The sequence below is a fragment of the Crocodylus porosus genome, unplaced genomic scaffold (genome assembly GCF_001723895.1).
Source record: "Crocodylus porosus isolate Cpor-Errol unplaced genomic scaffold, CroPor_comp1, whole genome shotgun sequence".
Lineage (NCBI taxonomy): Eukaryota > Metazoa > Chordata > Crocodylia > Crocodylidae > Crocodylus > Crocodylus porosus.
Window position 1 is genome coordinate 70204893 of NW_017728918.1, and position 23066 is coordinate 70227958.

A 23066-nucleotide genomic window follows, 5' to 3' on the forward strand; every position below is an offset into this window, starting at 1 on the left:
CATTAATGAAGATGTTGAACAATATGGGTCCAAGGACAGAGCCTTGGGGGACCCCACTGGTCACAGGGCACCATGATGATGGACTTCCATCAATTACTACCCTCTGGGTCCGACCACGGAGCCAATTTCCCAGCCAGCAGATTGTGGTGGACCCAAGGCCACAATTGGCCAGTTTTGCCAAGAGGTGATGATGGGATACCAGATTGAAGACTTTTTTGAAGTCAAGATATATAGTTTAATGCAACTGCAAGCTTTCACTCTGACAGTTAATTCAATCTGCTTCTAATCCCTTTGTTTTTCCATATCATAAAACTCTTGCTGTAATCTGGGTATAAGACACTCTCCCCCAAGCAAAGAAAAACAGGTCATCCTACTAAATTGAAAAATGCTATCACAAATAAACAATTCCCAAATAAAATAAGAAATGCATCTTTAATATGGCTTAATGCGACTGTGATTCTTCAGGTGGATTTATGTACAATTACTGCAGTGTTATATGTTTATGGTGATAAGCTACATAAATATAAATGCACCTCTACAACCATGTTAAGGGTGGGCAGTCTCATTTTAAATTGTCACTTTTTGTACCAGAATACAAAAGCTTTGTTTTGATAAGCCATCATGTAAACCCAAGTCAAAATCCAGTAAAACTATTTAATGCATTAAACTAGTGCGCATCTCCCCCACAGCCATACTTTAGTACATTTGTGTTCTAAAAAAGAATTAGATAAGCAGAATGTTCTTAGGTCAGAATTATGTATACCAAGCAGTGATAAAAAGAGCTGAACCTTATTCTTATATCTGTACAAGCTCATTATTTGCCAAGATCCTTTAAGTTACACATATTAAAAACCCCACTGAAGGCAACTACTTAGATGCAGACACTGTGGGATTAGTTTACCCTGTAAAATTTTAGTGATGATGATACTTCAGACAAAACCAAGCTTAACTGTTGGAACACAGGTTGGCCATTAATATTTATTTGTAATAGGTTTTATTTTGGAAAGACTGGAGACTTGTACATGAATGTTCATATGTAAAAACACAATTATTTAGAGCAAAATTAAAAGCCACTAATTTTGGAAAAAGCTAAATTGACAACGTTCATATGGCTGTTTTGTACATGTCTCAAAAGAAAACCAATCAAGTTTCTATTAATAGTTTACAGTCCAGTATATCAAGGGAACTCAATTGCCAAATCAAAACATTAGTAATAATGCCGTATTAAAATGAATTTGAGGAACAAACTAAAAGACCCAGAATTAACCTTTTCCAGAGGAACTGGAGTTTGCTCAGCCAAGGAAGTTACTCAGCCAACTCCAGCTTGCAGAGCGGGCATTGCTCTCCACATCGTGGGTAAAATAAAGAATCCAAAAGGAAAAGAGTTCACGCAGACAAACGGAGACCCGACCTCCATGCTCTGTTGCTCCTGTCCCTGAAACAGATTCTTTTCCTGTAAATGTAAATATTTGCTCCCTTGTTTTGTAGAGCCTCTTTCCTCTCCCTTTCCAAAGGTAGATCAAAACATTGGCTGAGAAGGGAATAAAAAAAGTATCTGGTGATCTGGTAATGGAGCTGGGAGGAAGAGAGAGGAAAGGCAGAAGTAAGTATTGGAGACGGAAGCAATCTCCATTTGTACTGTAAATGGTCTAGGGAGGCTGGCGGCAAGAGCTGTGCCTTGACATCTGAAATAACCTGAAAAACCATTGCAGGGACCAGATCTGTACTGTAACACAAACGGTGCTGTTAGTTGCTTCTGAATCTTACAACCTATGAATCTATACCCCAGTTGTCTTTCCTGCCTAGTGCAAGGAGGCTGGACCTGATGATCTTGCAAGGTCCCTTCCAGCCCCTTACAATCTACGAATTCCTAGAGGATCTTTATAAATCCCAACATGGCCTTAAACACTATAGCACTTCTTGTTTATTAAATGTCACAGCAGATTTAGGGCCAGAAATAACAGTCCTTGCCCTAATTACTCACTTGCTTCCATGGAAGTTGAGGAAAACTCCAAACATCGACAACTGGAGAATCTATGGACAACTTAAGCTGTTGTATACATGACCGGGTAAGGTAGCTAATTACATTTAGATTCTAATATATACAGCCATATGAGACTAGTATCAGTGAACGGTAAGAGTGTTATTTTAGGCCATGATTACACTAAAGCCGTACGCACAAATACTGTGGTGTAGACATTTATTTAGTTCAATCCTAGAACCAGGGAGATTAGCCACACCTGATAACAGAAAAAAAAGACAATGAAGAAGCAAAATAAAGAAGGTAAATACACACCTATAAGCTCTGAAGGATTCTTTTCACTGAAATGCTCACATACACGGATAAATGTTTTTGTGTTCTCAGGTGTAGGGCATTCTTCATGCCTGAAAACATGAGAAAAAGTTAGGAACAAAACAAAAGGAAAATTAATTTCAGTAGTCTTTTCACTTAAAAATCAAATATTAATACAGTTGCAATGAGCTTACCCTTTACACTGAAGTTTTATGTATTTGATCCCTTCTTTCTCTATATCATTTCTATCATAGAATCTAGTGGTGTTTGTCAAGTCTACCAACAAACCCATTTTCACCTTTAAAAAAAAAGGGAGAGAAAAAAAGAAATTACATTTCTTTCAAAAATCAACAACAAAAATGATTACAGTTAGCTATAACAACGTTCAAAATAAAACTGATTTCATGCTAAGGTTGATAAGCAATTTTTCAATATTGTTTCTTTCCAGAAAAACCTATGATCATGGACAGACATTACATTTGTAGCATCAAGCAATGCAGAATTTCAAACCCTACAAAAATGAATCGCAACAGGCATGGACAGACATGAAGGGCACTTTTACACGTAAAAGTGGGAACGGGGAGGCAGTGCTTTAATTAAAGCAGCTCCTTGCCCATATCTATACCCAAATCTTTACCCACAAACTCATCTGGCCTCTTACAGCATTTCTGCATTGGAATCAGGCTGCTCTCTCTCTTGCATACTACCTGAGCCATAGCAGAACATTACTGCAGAGTATGGTCAAAGCAAAGGAGAAAGAAGCTCCCAGCCTTAAAGGCTTCCCTCCTCTCTGGTGATGCTTAGAAGACTTTTACTGATGAGAATTAGGTCAGTTCAGTGTCAAGAATCCTTTGCCTCAAATCCTGTTATAACCTCTCTACTCAAAAAAGAACAGTCATTTATCTCTAAAAACCACAGTGGCTCTTGAAGACCACCACCTATGCACATTTACACTTGTGGAACAAATGCCACTGCTAACCAGCTACAAACAGAGTAGCAAACATCCAGGTTACTCAGCCTTCCCCTAGTACCATAGGGAAACAGGACTGGAAGGGACCTCATGAGGTCATCCTAGTCCAGCCCCCTGCTCAAGGAAGGATCACCCATAATTAAACCATCCCAGACAAGCATCTGTCTAACCTGCTCTTGAAAACTTCCAGGGATGGAGATTTCACAACTTCTCTAGGTAGCCTGTTCCAATGCCTGACCATCCTCACAGTCAGCCAGTGCCTCCTAGTCTCAAACCTAAATTTACCCTGCTGCAATTCAAGGCCATTGCTCCAAGTTGTGTTCCCTACAGCCACAGAGAAAAGCTCATCTCTATCCTCTGAGTAACTGCTCTTCAGGTATTTGAAGTGCGTTACCAAATCCTCCCTCAGTCTTCTCCCCTCCCGACTAAATAACCCTATTTCTTTCAGTCTTTCTTTGTAGGTCATGCTTCTCAGGCCTCTAACCATTTTTACTCCTCTCCAATGTATTCTTTCCAGTCTGTCCCCATCCTTGAAGCATGGGGCCCAAACCAGAACCAAGTACTCTTAATATGGTTTTGCCTGCACTGAAGAGAGGGGGAGAATCACTTGATTTCCAAGAGAGACTGCAGCAAATACAATCCAATATGCCAATGGTCTTTTTTGCAACAAGTGCATACATTTGGCTCATATTCTGCCTATGGGTTACTGCAACGGTGGGCAATTATTTCAGCTGAAGAGCCACTTAATGAGTTTTGGGGACCTGTTGAGGGCCACATCCATCACCCTCCCTCCTCTCCCCTTCCTTCCAGAATCTGCCACAGCTGTAGTTCACCACAGAGGGCAGTGACAGCTGTAGACGCTTCCAATAGTTTCAGAAGCCTAGACACACAACCTGCCAGTGGCCTCCATGGGTGATGCTGCCACGGACGCTGCGGACAGGTTCTCCATCTGGGCTCCTGAACCTACTGGCAGCAACCACAACTGATGCTGCCACCTGCCCGCTATAGCAGCAGCCCCAACCCAGTCCAGAGCCAATGCCTGATGCTGCTAGGTGGAAGCATTGCTGCTCTCCTGCCCACCTGGGGCCACACAGTGGCTGGAGCCACCGGCCAACCAGGAGCCAGATCCCATTAGTTTGCGGCCGCCCACCTGGCTGGACCAAACCTGTTGGCTAGCCAAATCCGGCCTACAAACCATATTTTGTCCATCCCGCTATACTGTAACCCCCCAAGTCCTTCTCAGCAGTACTGCAGCCTAGCCAATCATTCCCCAGTCTGTATTTGTACAGACAATTACTTCATCTCAAACTTTGAACTTAAACTGATTCTGGACCATTTCTCCAGTCTATCCAGGTCATTCTGAATCCAAGTCCTGCTCTCCAGAGTGAATGCAATTTCATCCAACTTTGTATCATCTAAAGTTGGGGTGGGCAAAATTCAACCTGCAGCCCAAACCCAGCCCACAAAGGCATTTTGTCTGGCCCACAGTGGGTCCCTTGGCCCCACCTGGCCCTGGCATGGGGGAACAGCCATGACATGCACATCCAGTCCCACCACTCCTAGGCGCATAGCGGAGCTAGGATGGTGCAGCAGCCAGACTCCATTTCCCCAAAGCCCCAACAGTGGCTCCTTCTAGCTGCTACTGCCATCCAGCCAGGTGGCTGGGATGGGGCTGCAGGCAGGCAGGAAGCATCATCCAGGAGCAGGACAGGCAGGCGGGGCCGGGACTGGGATCATGAAGCGGTGACAGCATGGGGCCGGGGCCTAGGGCAGAGCTGTGATATGATGCTTGCACGCCCCTGCAACAGGCACAGGTTCCATGGGCAGGAGCAAACAGGGAGTCAATCATGGCTCTGCAGTGGGCCGTGGCTCTGCGCTGTCACCACTCCAAGATCCTGGACCCAGCTCTACTTGCCTATCCAACTCCCCATGCAGGTCCCAACTGGTCTCCATAGAGACCCTAGGATCACTGAGCAGTAACAGCATGGGGTCAGGGCCCAGGACAGAGCCACGATCCACTCCCTGCATGCCCCTGCTCATGAAGCCTATGCCCACCACAGGGCCGTGCAGGCAGCAGATAGCACAGGGCCGGGACAGCCATGATCACAGCCCTGGGATCCTAATCTCAGCCCTGGCCCTATCCCCACCCACCCATGGCCCCATCCCAGCTGGCCAGCTGCACACAGGGGCCACTTAGGGAGTTTTGGTGAGCTGTAGCTCGGACAGAGGGGAAGGGGGGAGATGCTGACCTGGCCTGCAACAGCTCACTAAAACTCCTGGCCCTACAGCCAAAATAGTTGCTCACCCCAATCTAAAGTGTACTAAATATGCACTCAGTCTTGTTATCCAAATCATTAATAAAGACATTAAAACAATACGAGACTCAGGACAAAGCCCTGGGGAACTCCACTCAAGACCTCCCAATTTCCCCAGTCTTCCCCTTAATGAAATAAGGTACCAAAAAGAAAGGGGGGAAAAACTCACCAACCAACCACCCGTTGTTTCTTTCCTTCATTCAGAATCTTATTTACCCAAGATTCCATACAAGTGGAGAAGCCGGATAAGGAATCTAAATATGCAATCACTCAAACCAGGTAGTGCATAGTTGCATATCCTTTCTTCTTGGACTTACCTCTACACATTCCCATTCATAGAAGACTTAAAACCTGTACAACCTACAGAAGGTGAAAAATGTTTGATGAACTGCCGAAATTAGCATCAGCTCTGGATGACAAGTCAAGAAAATATTAGAAATTATTGCAATCTATTTCTCCTGAACTAAACAAAAGTGAGCATCACAGCCTACCATCTGGGACCACTACCATAGATAAGTGGTTCTCAACCTTTTCACATTTAAGGCACATCTTGAAAAAAGGCCAGTTCGTCCCTTTCACTCTTTTTGATTATGGAAAAATAATGAAGTAGTTCTTCCAGTGCAAAGAACTCAAAGACCACAACAGATCAGGTTTCTGACACTATGGATAGGTTTATCTTGTGAATCATGTGTAGAAGTCTGCACACCTAACAGAGCACCCTTCTTGAGAATCACTGATATAGGTCATAAGAGAAATGAGAAGGGAACTCCTGAAGCAGTATGTACCACCCTTTTGTCTTCTGCATTATGCCATCTTAAAAATTAGTTAAAACATAAAAGTGGCTCAAGTAGCATTAAAAAAAAAGGACAGTCTATGTTACACTCAAGTTAAGCTGGTAGCAAACCTGCCCTTCAGATGGAAATTATAACATTTTTGAGTCTCAGGACTTACTCATTTTGGGTACAGGTGAACATATCCTTGGAGCTCTGCACAGACAAGAAACACATGTATACACTACTGTGGACTGAAAGCAGAGAAAATTACAAATACTTTAATACCTATCCCCCACCATCCTCCCCATCTTAAGGAAAACAGGTTTCTTTTTCACCCCAGACATGTTTCTGGAGAGTCATCCTATAGAGATGTCTGTCTTATCAGTGATCAGGAAGAGGCCTGCTTTTAGGAGGGATGTAATAAAACAGGAATTTACTCTATGAGAAGATAAAACAATCTTTCAGGTAGTAATTCTCATCTGAAATAAAGAACACTACTACACAACAAGAGCAAATAAGTGGTGCCACCAGCCAAAAATTCCAGAACTTACAAGTGCTTTTCCAGCATCTGACTAGGGATAACAGCTGATGAAGTCTGGAAAAGGCTAAAAAAAAAAAAGAACACTGACGGACACAACAGGCAGTCAATCACATCCGAATAAAGGATGAGAGCCCATCAGTCATCAGTTACTTGTGTAAAGCAGGTTTTGGTATCAAAGAGGCAGCACAAGGAAATTCTATATGACAACAACAAAACCTCTACAGCCAAGACACTATCATGGTTCCACTAGCAGCTTGCACTTCCCCCCCTCGCCCCCCCCACACACACTGCTCAAGCAGGAAAAGCATGCAAATCCACTGATCATGCAACACAGTACATACAAGCTATTTGGGGACTCTCTCAGCTAACATGTCAAACCTTTTTTGGACCCTACGTGGAAATGTAGAAATGACAAAATTAAGAGTTTTAGTGATTTCCAGAAATTATAAGTGGTGTGGCACCAACTGGGCCCTATCAAGTAGATCCACCTAGCTCAAGAACCAGAAAAGGATCTTCAGAAAGTATCAATGCCAAAGGGTTTTGAAATTCAGAGATGTCCCTTAAGATCCCCCTTTCCCAATGAACAGATATGCCCTATCATAGAGCAGATAAAACTGTAAGCAGTGCTAGTATTACTGAGAAGGCAGCCAGGGGCAGAATCACAGCACCTCTTAGAGTTCCGGCCAGGAACCATGGACAACTTCACCAATCTGGCCATCAGCAGACAGTTCTCTAGGAGACAGAGAAACAGGACCAACACTGAAGTCAGCAAGGCCAGGCAAGCCTGGAGGAGACCTGCCCACTGCTTTGAGGCACTGAACCATTTTGACAAACCATTCACCCAAGCCAGGGGTGCTAGACCACCACCACCACCAAACTACTCTAACTCTCATGGATCTCTGGATTCAGCAGTCACTTGATCTGGGCAGGGACCCACTTCAACTAGAGAACCTTAGCACTAAAGACCTTAATAACACTTACGTCAGGCTCCGAATTGCTCTAAGTCATTGGTTCAGAGTTACAGTACTAGATTGTACTGAATGATACAATCATAGATGGATCTGAACACCTTTGTCCCACTTCCAGTGGGCACCAGGCTACCCCTAGTTCACCCAAGTAAGCAGCACCACAAGGTCAATCCACAAAGATCTAGATCTAGGAATTTTGTCAATGGACTGGATAAAATCCTGGCATATCATTTACACCAGGCAGAAGATCTTTTTCTTAGGCAAAATGCTATCCAAATTAATGTACGTATTAAAGACTAGTTGATTTATTTACCCGAGCATGAAAAGCCTCCCTAATCACTAGCGCCTAAGCAAGGGAACTATCTGCTCTGCACTAGGGGTACCTATATTCTATCAAATAAAAGAACAAAAATACAACTCCAAAGAGGGCTGAAGAAAAGGGGAAAGAAGAGAATACGTAACTAAGAGAAGCACCAAGGACACTACATCCTAAGTTCACTGTGGAATGAAAAACCAGAAGAAGCTGGAAGGAGACTGAGCAATTCCTCACTTTCTCTACTCTCAAATGCATCTCTGAAGTATCTACTCTTCAAATATTCCAAAGCTCAACATCAAGAGCAACAATTCCATAAACAGGCATACAAAACCAATATGACAAAAAGACCTACAGTTACCTGACTGCTATTTATTTTCTTTGCATATCCAGGTCCTTTGCAGGGAAGGATCTGGACTTTTCCCCACTTAGTTATACATACTTCATACATGCACATACACTTGCATAGAAGACTTCATTTACAATTCAGATAATACAGCAGGATCATGAAGCAACAGCAGTTCTGGTGAGTTGGCCATCTAATACAAAGCAAGAACAGTTTAATTTCCTGCATTTTTTCCTCAGCCTTCATGTGTTTTACATTTGAAACTGAACCCTGAAAAGTGCTGTCTTACTTCAATGTGTATAACAATATTTATTTGTTATGAAACCTGAACTCTGTGCATTTTTTCAGTACATATTTATGCTACAAACACTTGGTTCAAACCTATTAAAAGGACACTATTACCATGGTTAAGTGCTAGACACAAAGATTTCACATGACAAACATTTGGAGAGTAAGCAATTTGATAGCTGAATTGGATCATTTCTCAGTAAAATTTTTAAAGTTTGTAAGTTTAATTATAAAAATAGAAATACAGAACTAGAAGAGACCCTATAGGTCATCAATAATAGTACCCTGATGCTACCAGGACATGACATCATATTTTCTCTTCAACACAATATTCTACCTCAGTCTTGAAACTAGCCAAGTTTCTTGCCTTCAACCCACTCCTATTCCAGAACTTCACTAAGGGTTATGAACCTACCTAATTTCCAGCTTTAAAAAAACCTTATTTGTGGTGACAGCATGTCCATTTCTTTTTGTGCTAACACTATCCTTTTGTTGATGTAGCTATTCCCCGTCCCTGGGGTTTGGCCCAGCTGGATTTATAGACAGCAATCACATCCTCACTCAGCATTTGTTTTACAAGGTTAAACAAGAAAACCTGTTTTAATCTCCTCTTACAATATAGGCTCTCCATTCCCCTGATCATCTTAGAAGCCTTTCTCTCAACTCATTCCAGCCTGAGCTTATCTTTCAAAAACATGAGTGACTGGACCTATGTGTAGTAATCTGCATGAGGTCTTCTACAGTGACATTAGCACCTCCTCACCTTAGCCATTTGAGGATTGGCATTGGCCTTTTTCCCCAGCCATTCCACATTGTTGCTTCCTAGTCATCCTGTGATCTAATACTCAAAGTTTTGCTTCCTACTTAGCAAGCCCCCAAGCATGTAACAAGAATTTTGGCTCTCAGTCCTTTGAGTGTATGACCTTGTGCTGAATTTCATCCCATTTCTATTAGTCTAGTCCTCCAGGTTATCTAGTCACTTCTGCATAACAATCCAAGTCTCTCCTGTATGGAAAAAAGGTCCAAACACTGTGTCATCCATAAGTTTCAGCAGCACTTTTTAAATATCTTCATTAATGACTTTGGCACAAAAAATAAGTCCGTTCCAAGATCGACCATTTAGGGACTCCACTAGTAACCTACTACCAGCCTGACTGTTCCCTTCTCAATTCAACCCACCTTACAATTCCTATATTACATGTCATTTCTGCAGCTTTACTTTTTTGATGACCAAAACACACACTTGAAAAGTTCTCCCATTTTGCCGATCAGCTCCGAGATTATGCAGCCACTTAACTGACCTTCTTTGCATTTCCTATAGGTGGACTCTAGAACCTAACTTTGTACTTTAAACAAAGGCTTAAGTTTAACATTTCTAGGATTTTCCTATCCTAAGGGGAAAAAAAGCCATTAAAAAAAGTAAATTAGTTAACATATTTTAATTAAATGCCATTTTCCAACTGGACTGTCTGCACCTGAAGCTAAGTGGTGTCTGATGCAAGGATTACAAAGATAAACTTGAAATAACAGCTACAGGCAACTTAAAATAATAGCTCTGAGAAGCATGAACTGTTGAAATGTATTGTGTTTTAAAGGTGATAAACTATATACCACTTAACTGCTACATCACTGATCATTTTAGCAGAAATGCAAGTAAATGAGCTTACACCTCTCATAGCCAGATGTAGTGAGGCAACTGGATAATTATCATGTGGTAAACAAACAAGATGTTCAAACAACCTCTATAATACAAAAGGTTCCACTTTATCCTTACCCAGAAGTGAAAGGAAACAAAGAGGTCCATCCCCACTTGAATTTTAAAAATTCCTGGGTTTCAAAATCCCAAAGTGACTCCCATTTCTTCCTAGAAATCAGAAGCCTCAAAAATTCTTATCAGAACTGCCAATAATCTCCAACTTCTACAATGCCATTAAGAGAGTTTTTATGGCAAAGATTTATAGACAATAAGAAAATGATTTACTATCAAAATACTAAGCTCAAAGAAGGTTTAAATGTTTCCTCACAGTTAACTCAAAAATTCACTATTTTAATTTACCTGCCTCTAGCCCAAAGATTTTGATTTGTTCGCTGAACTACCATAAAAGCCAGGGAGTGCTGGCATGAACTCTGGATCCAGTTCGTCACCAACTGACCAGAGTTCAGCATGTATGAAATATATTCTAGAACCGGGGTGGTCAACATGCGGCATGAGAGCCACAAGTGGCGGAGGCAGCCTGTGGTGTGCGCGGCAAACAACAAGTAGCAGAAAGCAGATCAGGAAGCATAAAGCAGAGCAATAGGGCAGGGAGCACAGAGTACAGAACAGAAAGCAGAAAAGCAGATTCTGAAAAGCAGGAGAAGGGAACAAAATTGGCACTGGGGGAGGGGGAGGTGAAGGGCTAATTTGTGATATGCCAGCCATAAAGTTTGGCCTCCACTGTTGCTGAACATGTGCCTTCATAGCTCAGGTTCTTTTGTCTATCGTGGGAATTGCTGGTTCCAGCAGGTATGGCATCATTTCACCTAATCACAGCATCTTCAGTCAGCCATGTGCAGTTCACTCCATATGATGCTACTAAGATGGAAGTGCATTTTAAATGGTTGAGAAACTTGTGATTGAGTGTAAAGATCTTTGCCAGTGAAGTTTGTAATGCAAACCATTGATGCAGAGCTGCTAACGCAAAAGAAATAGCATTACTTGTGCATATTAGTCACCTAATACTCTAACTATGTTAACATTACAGTCTTCATCTACTTTGTGGATACTATCCTCCATTTATCACACGTGCCCACAGAGACTTTAAAATGGCTGTGTCAGCACGTCTATTAACAGCCTCACAATGCATCAAAGGACTGTTCTTGAGGAGGTCTTGTTTCACCAGTCTGTTACTGAGAAATATTATGTAGTATCACAAGAAAGGAGTTACAATACCGTTTCAGACAGTGGTACAATTTTCCCCATATAGTCCAATTTCCTACCTGTCAGGAACTGCTACAAAATACTTCAGAGAAGAAGACAAGAAACCCTGCAGTGAGTCATTATGGACTAACTGGTCACATGAAAAAATTCTTCTTAGTCCTAGTCAGAAAGCATCTTATCACTTTCTTTTAATCACTATGGCTAAGTATCTACAGTAGCAACAGCATTTTGCCACTTAAAAAACCCCCAGAAAAACCCCACCCAGAATGATCAATTTCTCCCAAAACTTCTCAAGCATATCTGGGGTAACCACATGGACATGAAAGCCTGTAGGGACAGGCAGAAACCGAGCATCAACTGTGAATCAGTTATCCAGAGTACAAATTTTTCAGTGGACTCGAGTCAGTTAACAACTGTATATGACAAATTCTCTTTACCACTGGAGAATCCATTTTCCAAAGCCTTCTCTCACCTGGAAGAGAGGAGTTCTGGATTTCAGTTACTGCTCATGCATTTTACCCAATTACTTTAATTCAAAACACATAAGTGGTTCCCAGAACAGGGGCAAGAACTTAGAATTCCTTCTAATCCAATTCTTATCACTGAGCAAGAGCAAAGCTACTTCGTTTTTAGTGAGTATGGACAAACGTGTATTTAGCTGCTTTAGAAGCAGCTGTTGATGGGGGTGGCTGATCCGGAAATGCATGGCAGCTATGACAAGCTAACAGTGACATCTGCATGACCCTGTGGAGATACAAATTAGCTAAAAATCACTTTAACTGAGCCTGGATGAAGCAAAGCCAAAAAACAAACAGAATCATTTTGCTACACCTGTATCACTAGTCATGCAGACACAACAGGTGCATCTTAACAGCTTGTATTGGTATCCTTTGATATTAGTTGTTACAATCAGTCTGTACAGGCAACTCCCGCTTACTGCTCTCAACTGGTTCCGGAAAAACCGAGCACCAAGCGAAACAGCATTAAGTGAAACTGATTTTCCCATAGGGTTTAAAGTAAATAAATATAATTGGTTCCTGCACTCCTGCCAGCCCTGGCCCTGCCACTCTCAGCAAGGCACTGCGTGGGCCCCACCAGGGAAGACACTGGCTCCTCCTCCCGGCCTCACTGTTTTGCTGCTGTGATGGCCCCTGCCAGCCTGCACCCACAGGCCACCAGTATGGCCCCAGGTGCCCCGCCTGTAGGGCTTGAGTTAGGGAACCTGCCCACCCAGGGATCAACAGCAAGCAGCAGGGCTCCGACAAGTGAGTTCATGACCGGAGTGAAACAGGTCACGGGCTGCAGGCCGGGGACGGCAGGGCTCTGCAGGCTTGGCTCTACTGTGGCCTGGGACACTGCACACATGTCCTTGAGCACTGGCTTGCACCAGCCCTGGCCTCAGGCCCTGTGCTCTTGTAGCCCTGGGCTCCGGCCTGGGCCCTGTGCTCATGTCCTGCCACCCCTTCTCGCTGCCACTGCTACTCCTCCCTACCCGCTGGCTGCTCCAGCACCATGTGCCAGGGTGGACCCCAGGCTCCTGCTACCATGCCCTGGGCCCCACCAGCCCAGACTCCATGTTTGTGCTGCCCAGCCCCCAGCCTGCTCCTTCTCATCACTGCTTCTCCCCACCCGCTGCAGCACCATGTGCTAGAGTGGACCCTGGAATTCTGCCACCCCACCCTGGGCCTCACTGGCTACCACTCACTGCTTCACTCGACACCACTACCTCCAGCACTGCCGTCACTGCTTCTTCCCATCCCCTGTGCTGAGCGTTATAACGAAACCGCTGAGCATTAAGTGAAACCAGACAGGTATTTTTAAATGAGCACTATAGCAAAACCATGGTAAGCAGGGGTTGCCTGTACACTAAATAGATCCCAAATGCCTTTTATTCTTCATTTAAGAGCACTCAGCAAAAAAGAACACACACAATTTTATATGCAAAACTTAAATGGTCTTCAGCTGACAATAAAGCTAATGTTCACTAAAGGGCATACACAAGAAAGGAAGTTCACAGTTTTGCTAGTGAAACCATTTAGCCCCAGAAATTTTTGTAATATTAGGTTAACAAGACAAAACATTTCTACCAATATCCTGAGAGAAGCCAACTATTATATTTTCTTTATAAAAATGAAGAAAAGAAAAAGATAAGGGAATGCTAAATACACAAATGAAAATACATTAACACAGTAAGATTAAAAACTGTTGCACTTAAGTGGTAGGATGTATTTATAAAATTAAGTTTACCTTCAGACTCTTTAAATAATTGGACAGCATACTGGGATGGAAACGATTTTCTTCAGCAACTTGATCATCATATCTTGGTCCTAACATTGTCTTTAGAGGTAAAAATTTTCCTGCAAAACAAAATAAAATGTCATAGTATATTTAAATATACAGACATTTATCTATACATGTGCACAGTGCAATACAATGATTTTAAATATGTTCTACTTGTAGCTTAAGTCCACCTTTACTTAAAAACAAGCTCAGGAGAGATACAGGTAAAGCTGCTTACTTGGCATTATTTAGCTTTTAATTACAGATTTCATAGATGTTAGGGCTGGAACGAACCTTGAAGATCATCAAGTCCAACCCCCCCCTGTCCCAGGGGCAGGAAGTCAGCTAGGGTCAAAGGATCCCAGCAAGATAAGCATCCAAACGTTTCTTGAATGAGTCCAGAGTAGGTGCCTGCACCACCGGAGGTAGTCTATTCCAGGTCTTGGGGGCTTGGACAGTAAAGAAATTTTTCCTTATGTCCAGCCTAAAACAGTCTTGGAGGAATTTATGACTGTTGGTCCTTGTTAACCCTTGGGGCACTCCAGTGATAACATATCATAAAAATTACATTATTTTTTAGTTAAGCTCATATAGAATTTCAATAAAAAGTGTTAGATTAGTATGTTCTGAAGTATCTGACTGCCTCTTAGTTTGATTTAAGCCTATTAACTACAATTTAAAGCAAATAACCAGAGCCTTTACATTCAGCACAGTCAGCAAAAAGATATGATTTTCAACTGTCAGTTTATAAGTGTCAGTTTCAATTGTTCCCCTGTGCATAATATGCCAAAGGCAGCTGTAGTAGAGTAAGACAGCATTAAGTATCCATTTACTATCCGCTCTTTAAATTATAGAACTTCACTGTAGAAGAGATCTTCCCACAAACATTATGGAATAGCAACTTTCAACATCCTTACCTAATGTTCCTAATTTTGAAAAGATTTACTTTTCAGTAAGTTCAGGACTTAACAAAAGCCTCTTTTTAATAAGTGTCAACAACCACTGCCTGGAGCCTTATTTTTTTTAAATTTGTAAGTGCTTTACTTTATTGTTCATTCAGGCCCAGCAGGACTATCATGGCTTTCATAAAAGATTACTAGCATTTGTCTTTTTAAAGTTTTAGTAGATTTCAGATAATATAAGGATCTGTATGAAGTAGCAATTGTTTAATTATGCTAAAGTACGAAAATACATTACATAAATCCCAGTTTGGAAATACAGAAAAAAAAAAGGGGGCGGGGGGGAAATAATCAAGAAAGCTGGCCCCAGCTGATCCTTAAAAAGTCATGTGTATTTAAGAAATGCATTTTAAAATATTAAAAAAGAAAAAAATATTTTAAAAAGTGTCTAGGGGCATAAAATGAATATTTTTTAACATAAGTACTACAGCCAAGTAATTCTTATAATTTTCATTTCTAGGTACTGATATAACATGTAAAAAGTCAAGTTAATTTTGAATTGGCAGAAAAATCAGCACCCAAACTCTTTGCTTGTGCATATCCTACAACAGTGGTCTCCAACCTTTTTAAGCAGGCCACCTTTGGCATTTAAAAGCAACCCAAGATCTACTATGCACCCTCCCCTCCCCCACCCAGCAGATAAGTCTGTGGGGAGGGAAGGGGGAGTGCAGATAGAGGCAAAAAAAATTATTTGGAGGCACACCTCCCCACAGCAGGTAAGTCCCACCTGGCCAGAGACCCACTTAACTTACCCCTGCTCCTGCCTCTGTGGCACTGTCCCTCACCATGGTCAATCAACCCCCACCCCTTCCCTCCCCTCCCCTCCTCGCATGCAGGCACTTAGCCCCCCCCCACCCCAGCTTTGGATCAACTCCAAGAGATTCCAAGATCCACTGCCTGGTGACCACATTCCTACAACCATGAAATAGCCAGGAAAAGAAAAGGCTTAATTTCTGCAGAAACACAAGCTGTAAATTATACTGAGGTAACTCATCACTTATTAGAAAACTGCACTCAAAAAACCCAAGCGGCATAAAGTCTGGGAAAAAGCATGTTTGACCAAACCTTAACTCAACAATTGTACTCAGCCACATTAATGTCGTGGCTGATGTAAAAAACCTCCCAACGATGCTGATACTAAGGGTAACACACCAAGTAGATAGTCATGGTAAATCATAGTTGTCTATGGATGATGAGAAAAAATTGGAAAATGAAACAGATGGGATAGATTTACATCAATTTTCAACATTTATTTATTTAATATTCTATTATTTATAGATTTAAAGGATAGGATGAGAAGGAAAGTATGGTCTCAACTTAAGTGGCATACACCGAAGAAAGAAATTCAAGCAAGTTATGGAAGGATGCCTGGAACCTAAAAAGGTGAAAACCACTGATCTAGAGTGGAACACAGAAGGCTTACTTATAGAAACCGTTTCTAAAAGACTATTAAAGGCTGGCCTGAAAAGTGTTTTTCAGATTTAGTTAAGTAGTATGGTGTCACCATTTTTTCCCAGCGCTGCTGCTAATCCAGAATGCAGTTAATAATTTATCTAAAAGAAAAAGTCAACAACACCCTGTCACCTCCCAGCTTGAAACTTTTACAATAGAAAATGCAGCACCTCTAACAGTGCTCAACTTACCTCAGTGCTTCTTAACCAGGATGCTGCTGCCACCAGGTAAAGTGCCCCACATGCCTTATCCACAGCCAGACTGGGAAGGGCTAAGGCACATACTTGCAATCCGGCTTCATTAGGATTACCTGATAAAACTGAAGCCTGCAGGAGACTGCTTTTGCCACAGCTCTTGCCAGTATGACCCTGCACAGCATCTCCCAGGGACAGATGTAAAAGGCAGGTAGAATTGTCCTAGGTGACTCTTCAGGAGGAGCTTGGAGGGCACAAGGCAGACTAGGAAGGACTGTGGCATGAACAGGCTCTCCTTCATGCTTTAGCTTCATCAGAAAACCCTAATGCAGAATGAGCACACAAGCATACTGCTGCTCTTTCCATCTGGCTGTGCACAAGGCACATGGGGCACTTTTCCCTGGTCATAGCAGAGGCAGAAGTGCTCATGATGCAGCATCCGAGTTGAGAACTACTGCTCTAGATAGTATACCACATCTGGGGAGAATTTACCTAATTAAATTTAAAATATTTTATATTGCCTCATAAAACTTGTTTTCTCTTTAGAAGTGCATAATGCTTTTATTTACATGGGGTCAAGCATGCCCGCAGGATAGGCTGAACGGAATGGAGAAAGAGAAAATATGTTGAATACAAACCACTCTATATGATCACTGAAGTGTGTAATGCATGCCATGAGCAACAGGCTCTACAGCATCTATCTGTTCTCACACAGCATGAAAAGTTTTAGAGTGGTTTCATACAAATGAGTATATGCTGTTCTTTGATGTTCCAATGATCTCGCCCATGTTTTCCTGAAATATTATTTCTTTATCAAGACAGTTCATATAATAAAACCATTAAATTCTGTTACTTCAAAGAAAAAAATATGTATTTCAATTGAGTGCATGTATGGAATCCTCAGAAAAGGAGAGACATCCACTGGCACAAGTTATGGAGCCAGAAAGGGATATCATCTCATTAACGTCTATGCATATCAAAGTTTTTGAGAGAGAAACTATGCAAATAACCACTGGAGGTATTTTTGTCACATACCAGTAGAAGCTGCATGCCCTTTTCCATGTACAACAGTATAAATTAAACTAGCACTATGATTCAATGCATGCTGGAATTATCACACAATCTTATGCATTTACAAAATACATAACTTTTAGGAAAAGGAGACGAAAACAAAAGGCAAGTCAGTTAGACAAAGAACTTGGAAATTTCTTCAATGAGTCAGCGCCATCATTAAACATACTACCTGACATGAAAACTGTGCTACCATGCTCTCCCAAAGCCATTCCTCTGCAACCAAAAGAAACAGCTATGGAGTTTGGGTAGTCCATTTAAATTAAACATGCTATCAAACAACTAGAAAGCATCTCAAGTTTTAATTCAATGTATCACTTGATTTTATTAGATATTTTCCCTTCATAATTCCATTCCACTTGTTCTTCTTTCCCATCAGTCACACCACATTCTCCCCTGGTGTTCTCTGTGCTATTTCCTCACCTTTTAATATGCAAGACTATACCCTACCCCAGTCTTACACACTCCTTCGTCTCGTAACATGTTGTGTCCTCTCTCTCCTACTTCTGTAACTTGTAAACTCCTTTCCCAGATCTACTTCTCCAGATACTACCACAAGGGAGCTACATTTTGCATTAAAGCAAACTCCTTAGTGCGAGGGCATTTCTTCTCCATCTTTTGCAAAACACCTGGTATATTTTCAAGTGCTGTAACTATCATCCATGCTTTAGGATTGTTGGTTGTAGCCATGTTGGTCTAAGGATATAGGCAGACAAGGTTCTTTGGGTAGATGTGATATCTTTCATGAGACCAACTATTTACATCTAGTAAGATTAGATATGCACCCAAAGACCTTGTGTAACCATTATCCTCACCTGTCATCCCCATTGCCAAAGCAAAAATCACTCATTTCCTTATTTGCAGGACTTGGACAATTAACCAGAAACCACTTAGCCAGAGAATTAGACTAACTGATTGGGCACTGTCCATAGGCAACACCCTGATGAGAAGCCAAGGACCTGTTTCAGCTGCTGACAAACAGGACAATAGAGCCTGCTGAGATGCAAGGTACTATGGTTGCATTTTACTCAAGAGTTCCATTTTTCACAGTGTCTGGCCAGCAGGTGCCCAATCAACTTTCTCTAGCTGCCAGAAGGAAGGAGGAATACTCTTCCTCTTTTCCTCTTCCCAGCACAGAGCCTCCTAATTCTAGGTTAACCCCTCTGCTACTGATTTTTGCCCCTCTTTCCCAGTCAATAATGCCAATGCCTGCCTGCTCTTATACAAACTCTCTCCAAATGTAACAAAGTAAACCAACCCAACTGAAGTTTTCACCAACACTATAGGGGAACATTGGAGCAATTGTGAAACTGACATGTAATCTAGTTCAGAGTTGGCAACTTTTTGCTCCTGCAAGATATTACTTGCAACCAAGGCCCCAATGTAGACTGCACCTTCACATCTCCTCTATAATAAGCTGAAGTTATGAAGGGATTAGACAGAAAAAGGCAACCACTAGGACTCTTAGGATGTCTTCTCTGCTGTGGCAGAGAATAAACTGAACGAGGCAGGTAATAGGTCCCTTGAGGCCACCTCCCCTGCCACTGGAATCATAGAAGATCAGGGTTGGAAGGGACTTCGAGAGGCCATTTTAGTCCACCCCCTGCTCAAAGAAGGACCATCCCCAGCTAGATCATCACAGCCAGCGATTTGTTTAGCTGGATCTAAAAACCACTAAGGAAAGTAATTCCACAACCTCTCTCAGTAGCTGATTCAAGTGTTTTACTACCTTCCTAGTGAGAAAGTTTTTACTCATATCCATCCTAAACTTTCCTTGCTGCAACGTGAAACCATTGCTTCTTGTTTTGTCATCTGCCACCACTACAAACAGTCGAGCCCCATCTTCTTTGTAACCACCCTTCAGGTAGTTGAAGGTTGTTATTTAATCTCCACCCCTTCCCCCCCAGTCTTCTCTTGGAAATAAGCCCAGTTCCCTCAGCCTCTCCTCAAAAGTCACGTGCTTCAGCCATCTATTTCCATTGCCCTCCATTGGACTCTCTCCAATTTGTCTACATCCCTTAGTAGTGGGAGGCCCAAAACTCGACACAGTACTCCAGATGTGGCCTCACCAGTGCCAAACAGAGGGAAATAATCACTTCTAAACTTTGTTTTGTGGGTGTTAACGATTTTCTCTCCTTTTTTTTTACTGGCCTTGCTGTTCCACTCAGCAAGCTGGCCTTCTTTCTGCTACGCTGCTGCCTATCAGCTATTCCTGGTAACACAACTCCTAGTTCACAGCCCGGCAAACTGGTTTTAACTCAAGTTGGTTTTGATTCAATCACAAACAGAAGGATCTAGCTGGGGGCCCTGAGCCTGTGAATAAAGTTTCTAGTTTGTTTTTACCCACAGCCAAAATATGTGTTGGGCTATATGGGATGATGCTGGCTTCATGTATGGCTGAGGAATCCTGATTCCCATCAAAAGTGGCTTAAATGACAACTCCCAAGTTAAAACAGACGCTGCCTGTGCTGTGCGTTGCCACAGGATAAGACACCCAAGCCCAAATCAAGCAGCACATCTGTCCTCAGCCTTCAATTCACTGCAGCGTGAGCTTTTTCTCCCGTGAATCAGCCTGGCCACTGCTTATAATCTGCATGGCTTAATGCAGCATAGGCACAGACAGACAGGGCCCAAGAGCTGCCCACAGGCCCATTCCAACTGTGTAAATATAGGATAGAAGGTACTGACAACTTCCTGGTGCAAGACTTGCCAGCCAAATCTGACCTGTGGGCCACAAGATGACAACCCGTTCTAATCAGTTCTTGCTCTGCTATATACAGACAAGAGGAAGGATTAAAACATGATAAAGAGGTAGGTACATGACTCTCATTGACTGCAATTAGACACCTAAAGACCTCTGAGTATCTGAACCTGAGGAGCAAAACAAGCACCAGAGCTCACTTCAGACTTTAAAGGAGTACTATATGTTAGTATGTACCTGGTTCCAGTCAAGGAAAAAACTTCATACAAGCTGTTAAAATATTGTTTGTTTTTGGGGGGAGGATGCAGGGATTGTTATAAACACACACACGTTCATATGGCACATGTATGTATACACACACACACACACACACACACACACACACACAGATACTGTTCTTCAGAAGTCATACACATTGCATTATTCTTCAGTAATCATCAGCAAGTGCCTAATTTTATTCCCTTACTTCATCATTATACTGTTTTATTATATTTAATAGAGGTGCACCAATACATTGGTTGGTTATTGGATTTGCACCGATAAAAGGAAAAGCCCAGGCAAGCACAATTCAACCCACGATGTCTGGGCGCAGAGCCTGGAGGGGCCATGGCAGAGGCAGAAGCTTCCTTCCCTGCCCCCTCCCCCACGCTGGGTGCAGCAGGGTCTTTCCCCGATCCACGCTTCCCCATTTGCAGCAGGGTCCTTCCACCCCACCCCACCCCCGCTCCTGGCTGGAGCACAAGCAAGCATGCTGCTGCCCGAGCCTGAGACTGCCCAGGGCTGCGTGGTCTCTGGGCACTTTAATTAGAGCAGCTCTCAGATACTCTGATTCCACCGTCTGACTGAATGCCTGAAGCCTCATTACACGCTGCCCAGCAGAAAGTTTATGGCAGAGACTGTGCTGCCTGAGCTGTACAGTGCTGTTTTAGAATGCATACAGATGCTGGCTGAAGATGATATCAGCATTTAGCTTTACAACTGATATTTGGAGCTCTGATGCATTACTTATGTCAATGCTGAGATTAACTGTACAGTGGACAGATGTAAACTACAATTTACAGAAGGCAATACTACAGGCCCAGCAGTTCCCATACAACTGATGCTTTTTCAATGGCATTTGATAAGATGTTTGCAGCATGGAAAATCCTAAAGACAAAAGTTCATGCAATTATTAAGATAACACAAGAAACAGCAATGGTGATGCAAGACTCTGGTTTGCCAAATTTACCTTATGTATCATATACACTCCAAGTCGTTGTGATAACAAAGGAGTGTTATCACAGTGCACTGTGTCTGATGTATTGGCTATTGGATGAAAAATCAATGGGCATTTCAAACACTCTCCATTGGCCTATTTTCATCTTCAAAGGGTGCAGACTGAGCTTGGAATTCCTTCCACAAGGTTACAGCAGGACATACAGACAAGGCGTAACAGTGCTTACTACATGCTGCAAAGCCTTTTGAAGCAGAAACGTGCACTTGGAGTATATATATATATATATATATATATATGCGCAGCTGACTATTAAATCCCTGCAACTCTCACTGTACATCAGTGGGGGGTTGATGGAAAAAAGTAGCGGTAATTAAAGTGCTAGCATCTTTTGAAAGAAGATGCTCCCACAATTAAAGTTGCTCCCCCCAATAATAAAAATTCTAGCATCTTTTGAAGAACTATGACGTGAACTGAGTTCATCCTCAGCCTCTACTTCTGATGTCATCCCAACCACTGTGGCCTTAAAAGGCTTTTGAGCAAAGTTACAAACTCAGACCATGGAATTAAAACTATGGAAGTTACTTTGCTGGAAGCCATGGAAACGCGCTTCGCTGAAATTGAATCAGAACCTCTCTACAGCACTGCAACGCTACTGGATCCAAGATACAGGGACAGGTACTTTACTGACAGCAAAAAGCTGCTGGCTACGGAAATGTTGGCAACACACCTGGAAAAAATGCAAGTCGGTAGGAATGACACAGAACTGACAGAACCCACCACAATGAAATCAGCAGGTGACAGCACTACAAAACTGAGCTCCCTGTGTTCAATGTATGATGAGATATTGAATGAAAGTACCTCTGGGGTAGAAACAGCGTAACAGTTCAGAAACAATGCTATTTGAGAGAGCCCACACTCCCAATAAGTGCTGAAAAACTGAAATACTAGAAGAGCAGCAAAGGCCAATTTCCCCATTTTGGCTGAAGCTACATGGAAGTTTCTCTCTGCCCCCTGCAGCAGTGTTGAGAGCAAACAGCTGATCAGCACATCTTTACATGTTGTGGATGAGAAGAGGAACCACCTGATGTGTGAAAAAGTGGAAATGTTGCTTGTTGTCAAGAAAAACTTTCTACTCACCCACTTGCTACACTAAAGTTTAAATAATTTATTATTATTACAATAGCTTCTACTACTACAAACTGTACTTCAACATTTTTCATTTGTAATTTTTACATCTTGACCTGCATTTCTCTCAGATTTATTTTGAAACCAAAATTATGACTTTGCTGTTTTTTCTCACTTTGTTGGCTTAATTTTTGCAAAACAAGTTGAATATTGAGTTTTATAGTGACTTTGCTGTCAAGCGAATCATTATGTAGTGTATAAAGTTTATACTGCAAACTACAGTTCTAAAAGTCAACATTTTAAAGTTAGTTTATGTTGGTTTGCTACAAAATGTTTCTAGA

At 42.2% G+C, this 23066-nt stretch overlaps 1 protein-coding gene across 4 annotated transcripts in view; it reads right to left on the reverse strand.

Annotated features, from left to right (window-relative positions):
- RNGTT (RNA guanylyltransferase and 5'-phosphatase) overlaps positions 1-23066 on the reverse strand; it is a 375566-nt gene that overhangs the window by 340734 nt on the left and 11766 nt on the right. For 3 of the 4 annotated variants that reach the window (XM_019537737.1, XM_019537735.1, XM_019537734.1), the window contains exons 2-4: positions 13975-14084; positions 2488-2591; positions 2297-2385 (exon numbers count right to left, since the gene is read on the reverse strand). In XM_019537737.1, the coding sequence (XP_019393282.1) occupies positions 2297-2385; positions 2488-2591; positions 13975-14084 (303 nt within the window). Of the gene's footprint in view, positions 1-2296; positions 2386-2487; positions 2592-10581; positions 10723-13974; positions 14085-23066 lie in introns of those variants that run through there. The other variant, XM_019537736.1, reaches the window with a different exon arrangement.